Source organism: Daucus carota, chromosome 3, assembly GCF_001625215.2.
Source record: "Daucus carota subsp. sativus chromosome 3, DH1 v3.0, whole genome shotgun sequence".
In the NCBI taxonomy this organism is placed as follows: domain Eukaryota; kingdom Viridiplantae; phylum Streptophyta; class Magnoliopsida; order Apiales; family Apiaceae; genus Daucus; species Daucus carota.
The window spans coordinates 14,637,071-14,643,462 of NC_030383.2; the positions used below are offsets into that span (position 1 = coordinate 14,637,071).

Consider the following 6,392-nt stretch of genomic DNA (forward strand, 5'->3'; position numbering starts at 1 on the left):
ATTATTACTCTCTCTGGTCCTTATAATAAGGCACCAACCACTAAGATTTTTTGCACACAATTCTAGGTGCTTTGGCCATTTATTTAAAATTATTTTTTTAAAATTTTTCTTTTTTAAATTAAAATATATGATATATATATATATATATATTTTTTTTTAATTTATAAAAAGAAAATTTTAAAAAAAATAATTTTAAGTGTGCGGTCAACACACCTAGAATTGTGTGCAAAAAATTAACCTCAAGCCCGCAGAATCTGAGTTTCATACACAGTTAAATTTCATACTCTCTCCGTCCCGATGTTATTCATTTTCTTGTTTTATTTTTCCAAAAAGTATTAGTTACGTGAAAGTATATAGTACTATCCTTGGTTGACTTGACTCCCGAGTCTCCCGTCCTTGGTTGACTCCCGAGTATAAACAGTGAGCTTGCGATCTGAAAGTTGATCAAGTGCAGAAGATGAATATGTCGGGAGGCACAGAAGGCGAGGTGCAGCATGAGATAGTCATAGTTGGTGCTGGTATTTGTGGTCTTGCCACTGCTCTTGCCTTGCACAGGTTCTTTCTTTTTTGCTACTTATCATGTTCTTTTGAGTGTTAAAGATATAATACGATCCCGATATGCTCTCCTCGTAATACCTTGACGTTTAAGATAGCCGAGAGCAGATAACTTTATAGTATTTATGTTCATCATGTTATTGTAAAATAGGGTGACATACTGACATGGGTATTGTGATTTGTTATTTTGGTGCAGGAAAGGTATAAAATGCATAGTTTTGGAAAGATCAGAGAGCTTGAGATACATTGGGGGAGGCATTGGCATTATGGCAAACGGATGGCGTGCTTTACATCAACTCGGTGTTGATTCCATCCTTAAACAAACTGCTGATCCTATAGTAGGGTGAGTATATCCAATTCTTGCTCATCATCTATATACTCTTTGTATATGCATACCACCAACTGTAGTGGGCATACTTGTAATGTAGAGATTGCTAACAAGTAACAAGTTCTCTTGAATTTGATAGCCCTTTTTTATCTAAAAATTGAAAAGAATTGCTTCAGAATTTTGATTATACTGTGCAAGATTTTAGATTTGATTCCCCTTGTTATGTAGCCTTTTATATTTCAATTTTCAACAATAATAGCTAGGTGCATTCAAACACTTTTTATTCATTATCACCAGTTGACCATTTCTGTATTCTAATAATTTGAATTCACAAGAAACCTTACAAGGTTTTGGAGGATTATATAAAGATGCATCTCTTAAAGAGAAATTAAATCTTATGCCTTCCATTCTATACTCATAAAATCTTATGCTTTTAGACGGTTTTATGCAGGTCAAAAGATATATGGCTTGACAAGAACAAGCAGCGAGATATGTCATTCATGTAAGTTTGTTTGCTCTGCCATTTTTTAATAGTCTGAACCTGATACACATTGCTTAGAGTTTGCTTAACCAACAAAAACTTAAAAGCAAACAGTGCCTAGCTTAACAATAAAACACACTTTTGAGTTCAAGTGACCGTTTTCTTTGACTTGGGCATGATTGACAAGAAGGTACGGATCAAGTCTTCTTATTGCAGTTGTATATATTCTCTAGTGTGGTACGACTATATGCTGAATGAATATTTCCTCATGCAACTGAGGTGAGGTTTAGCAAACGGTGGGTAGTGCAAAATTTAATTTGTTGGTACAGCTAGCAGCTTATGGCTTATGTAAGGGAAGTATGCACACTATTCACTTTATATGCCAGTTAATTGGTCAAGTAAGAGCAGATCAAATTGGTGGCTTGCCGATCCTCTGGCACTCCTCACCTCTACTGTGCCAGAGGCCATGGGTTTGTGGCTCAGTCGAGGCATTGTGTGCTCATAGTTCCATTTTCAAAAATTTTAGACCATTCCATTTTCTGTTCCACTATAGATCATCAGTTGTAAAATTGGATGCTTAATATGATTTAATAGTATGCTTGCTATAATAAGCTTAAAGTTTGTTTTAAGAAATAGTGGATTTCAAACAGCGTAGGATGTCTTATTAATAATACTACCTTAAGTAGTTAATACTAAGAAATAGTGTTTGTTGTCCATAAATATCTGTTTAGCATAATAGTATCATTTTTTTTTGACTTGGGTGTGACGTTAAATAAGGTGTTTTATTATATAATGGTAAAAGCTTTCTGTTTTGACAGGAGTAGCGAGGCTCGTTGCTTGAGGAGAAGTGATCTCATCAACACCCTTTACAATGCTTTACCACCTAATGTGGTAAAGTTTGGACATCAAATTGTCTCTGTGAAACTGGATCCTCAAACTAATAATCCCATTCTTCAGCTTCAAGATGGAAATTCTTTATCGTCCAAGGTATTAACCAGATACATCAGTATTATGCACTACAGCAATTGGTATTTATACATTTTTTTAAAGCAGTGAAGATATGTCACACGTTGTCGATCCATTATTATTAAATTCTAGTTCCAGTCATATTGTCTGTAAGTGTTCTTGTAGTAGTCAATTAGTGCTAGATCTGTTTCTGAGATTCTTCTTATTTCTGTAGTCGATAAAAATCTTGACACGTTTCGTCAAATCCACAAATGGATAAAACACTTTAAATCGTATATGGTAAGAACTGTGTAATGTCTATATTCCATTAATAGGTTTTAGTTGGGTGTGATGGAGCCAACTCGGTGGTTGCCGATTTCCTGCAACTCAAGCATACAAAAGTAGCTGGACTTTGTTCCGCTAGAGGGTTAACCAACTATCCTAATGGGCATCCATTCACTAATGAGTTTGTCCGCATGAAGAGAAACAACACTGCCGTGGGTCGAGTCCCGATTGATAGTAAGCTGGTTTACTGGTTTGTTGCTCACCCATGGGTGCAAACAGGTAAACTCTTGGTTTTCTTTCTTACAAGGTTTGAAGTTATGTATGACTGTATCCCTTTCTGACTATAGAAGTGACCTTATTCCTAATACAGCTTATAGCTTTGTTGGCTACCAGTTGAGTAAGCTAATCATTGCAAACAAAGTAACAAACAGAGGCTAATGATGGCTTATGCTATTAAAAAAAAAACTGACACTAGTTATATTTTGTTATCCAAGTATCTTGTTGCAGCGGGCTTGCCTCGTCTTCTTTTCCACCTGTTGATATTTGTGCTTTACATGAACAGATACCCAAATTCCTCAAGACAAGGAACTTATAAGGCAATACACTCTGCAATCAGTTAAAAGTTTCCCAAAAGAAATTGTGGAACTGATAAAGGACACTGACTACGAGACACTTTCTTTCACACGTATAAGATATCGTAGACCGTGGGATTTACTACTGGGAAGCTTTCGCAAAGGAACAGTAACAGTAGCTGGAGATGCCATGCATGTAATGGGTCCATTCATTGGACAAGGCGGTTCAGCAGGTTTAGAAGATGCCATTGTACTTGCTAGAAACTTGGCCAAGAAAATGTCGATGACTCCAACTGATCCAAGGAGTATTGAGGAAGCACTGGATCAATATGTAAAGGAACGGAGGATGAGGATAGTTCGAATGTCTACACAAACTTACCTTACTGGTAAACTGATAACAGAATCTACTCCACTGCTGGTAAAGTTTGCTTGCATAATCCTCATGATTCTTCTCTTCAGGGATGCTAGTGGTCACACTAAATATGATTGTGGAACCCTTTGATCATTTGCTGTTAAGCTTACCTATTGCCTATAAAATAATGCAGTTCCTTAGAGGAAGTAAGTTTAAATTTATGATACTTGGTTTTGCTGTAATGTAATACCATGAGATTATGAGAACATGTTTTAAATTTATGCAGAGTGACTTTTTCAGGCATAAGTACATAACTCAGAAATAATTTTGCCTATTGTACTAAGGACTTGCATAGACTATATAATTTTAATATTAAACCTACTCTGCATAAAAAAAACACTACAATGTATAAATTGTTCATGCAATTAGACCTGTCAATCCGGTACACGACAAGAAAACACGACACGAACACGACACGAAAAGTTTGGGTTTGGTTTTCAATATTCGGTACACGAACACGAAAAGTTTGGGTTTGGTTTTCAATATTCGGTACACGAACACGAAAAGTACACGTTACTATTAGTGTCGGGTTCGGTTTTTGGTATAAGTACACAAACGACACGAAGTACACGAACTAAATAAATAAATATAAATTAAAAAATATATTATACTTATTTATATATATTCTTTAATCAATTTCAGTTATGTTATTTCATTTCTGTTATCTTATGAATTTATTATATGTCTAATCTATTGTTCGTCACAGAAAAATTGTAAAAATAATATATTTATTGTGAAATCCGTGTACTTTCGTGTACAAATGTGTATTTCGTGTACATTACATCCGGACTGTTCGTGGTACACAGAAGATACATGAAATTTTTCGTGTACTTAACGTGTACGGTTCGTGTTTACACGAAATAAGTCGGTTCGTGTACGTGTTCCAGAACTGGTGCACGAAACCGAAACAGTTCGGATTCGGGTTTAGGGTTCAGTACACGAAAACACGAAAGTACACGACACGAACTGTTTGCCAGGTCTACATATAATAGGGGACACAGTCCTATTTGAATGATGTTTTTAAACTCCATAATTGGCCTTAAAAGCGTTAGGGATGACAATAGTCGGTATGGTTCGGTTTTAATGAAAACAGAACCCAAATCGAATAGTATTTTTCAAAACCGAACCGAATCGAAACCCGAACCAACGTTTTTCGGTTCAGTTCGGTTTAACCGAAACCTGAAAATTATATAAAATGTAATAACTAATATATCCAAAATATAGGTTCATAGTCAAGTCTTTTATTCAAAAATTAACATATCTTCAAATTATTACACCTCGCAGCCACCATCATATCACCACAACATCACCATCACCATAATCATACGACATTTTAATCACCATATTTTTAAGACAGATTTGAATAAAGTTGTAGGAAAAAAAAGATTTTATAGAGTAGGAGGTGTGGCGATGAAAGGTAGGGCTGTAAATCGATACGGACTATCCGGTGTCTCGGCTCATATCCGGCTCGAAAATATGATACATGTCTCATATTCGTTTTGAAAACGATCCAAATCTGGCGGAAAAATTAAGCCCGTATAACATATGATCCCGGATACGAGCACACCTATACCCGCTCAGATTCGGGCTCATATAACTTTTCATAATATGATCCTACCCGAATAACCGAATATGATCCGCGGTTCATATTCGATTCAAACTCATATACATATTATATTTTAACACCATCATATTTGCAAGTAAATAGTTATCATTTTATAAAATTTTAATATCTTATTTAAGTTTATATCTTCATAAAATATGATTTATTTAATGTGATCATACTTATTATCTTCATATATATTTAATAAATGATATATATCAATATATAACTATAAGTTTTAATTTAAAATTATTATACTTTATAATATTATGTTTACTTAGACTAATGATAGTTATTTGAACAAATGAAATAATAATGATACTTAGTGTTAGTGGATCATATCCGGCTCATATTCGATGGATCATAAACTACCCGGTTAAAAAATAGAAAATACGATACTGGATCATATCCGGTTCAGATCCGAATCTCAAATACCCGGGATCGGTTTAGATCCGAATAAAACGATCCCGGACCCAAATCTGGACAAGCTAAAAATAATATGATCCGGTACTTGAGCAGAGGGGTATCCGGGATCACCCGGATCATTTTACAGCCCTAATGAAAGGGCGATGACGGGGAAGGAAGGAACTAGGAACGATGAGATGTGGCAGGGGTTAGAGGCCGGGGCTTGGCATGCAGGATCGTGAGATGAGGATGAAAGTGGGATGGGCAACTAGTGTAAAATATAAATTTTTTAGTTTCTAATTTTACTTTTGATTTTTATTTGATATTCTTATATAGATATACTTTCAAACGCGTGTATAAAACTAAATTGTCGTAATCAATCAGAGTTGGTGGCCTGAAGTGAGCATCTTATTTGGTGGATTTAACGAATTTTTATTTAACATCTTATTTGAAGTAATCTTTTGGAAATTTTGTGAGTTTGATAAGTATTATAGCCATTCAGCCCAATCTAAAACATGTACTCAGTACCAGTGGCGGAACCAGGAATGAAATTCAGGGGGGCTCGAATTTGGAAGTGAGATTCTAAAGAACTGATTGAAATTTAAATACCGAACATTGATACCACATTCATCAAAGAGAGACGACCATCTTTCTAGGTTGCAGGTATTGATTGGTTAAAAGGCCTCAAAGAGAACGTTGTCAAAATGCATTAACATTAATACAGCAGTAAGCAACGACGTCGAAAAAAAACTTGACTTATAGAATAGCGTTTTTTTACGCCACATAATGGCTGTAGACCTCCGAAA

At 35.2% G+C, this 6,392-nt stretch overlaps 1 protein-coding gene across 1 annotated transcript; it reads left to right on the forward strand.

Moving 5' to 3' along the window:
- The first annotated feature begins 280 nt into the window (after window positions 1–280).
- LOC108210571 (monooxygenase 1) lies at window positions 281–3,803 on the forward strand. Its single transcript, XM_017381912.2, has 6 exons — window positions 281–555; window positions 752–898; window positions 1,335–1,385; window positions 2,183–2,351; window positions 2,645–2,873; window positions 3,157–3,803. The coding sequence occupies exons 1-6, from the start codon at window positions 458–460 to the stop codon at window positions 3,666–3,668; spliced, it is 1,206 nt and encodes a 401-aa protein (XP_017237401.1). The 5' UTR covers window positions 281–457; the 3' UTR covers window positions 3,669–3,803.
- Window positions 3,804–6,392: the final 2,589 nt, after the last annotated feature.

Excerpts from the sequence above, each read along its gene's own strand:
- LOC108210571 (XM_017381912.2), top strand. The coding sequence starts at position 458 with ATGAATATGTCGGGAGGCACAGAAGGCGAGGTGCAGCATGAGATAGTC. Across the intron at positions 556-751 it reads ACTGCTCTTGCCTTGCACAG|GAAAGGTATAAAATGCATAG; the intron begins GTTCTTTCTTTT and ends ATTTTGGTGCAG. Across the intron at positions 899-1,334 it reads ACTGCTGATCCTATAGTAGG|GTCAAAAGATATATGGCTTG; the intron begins GTGAGTATATCC and ends GGTTTTATGCAG.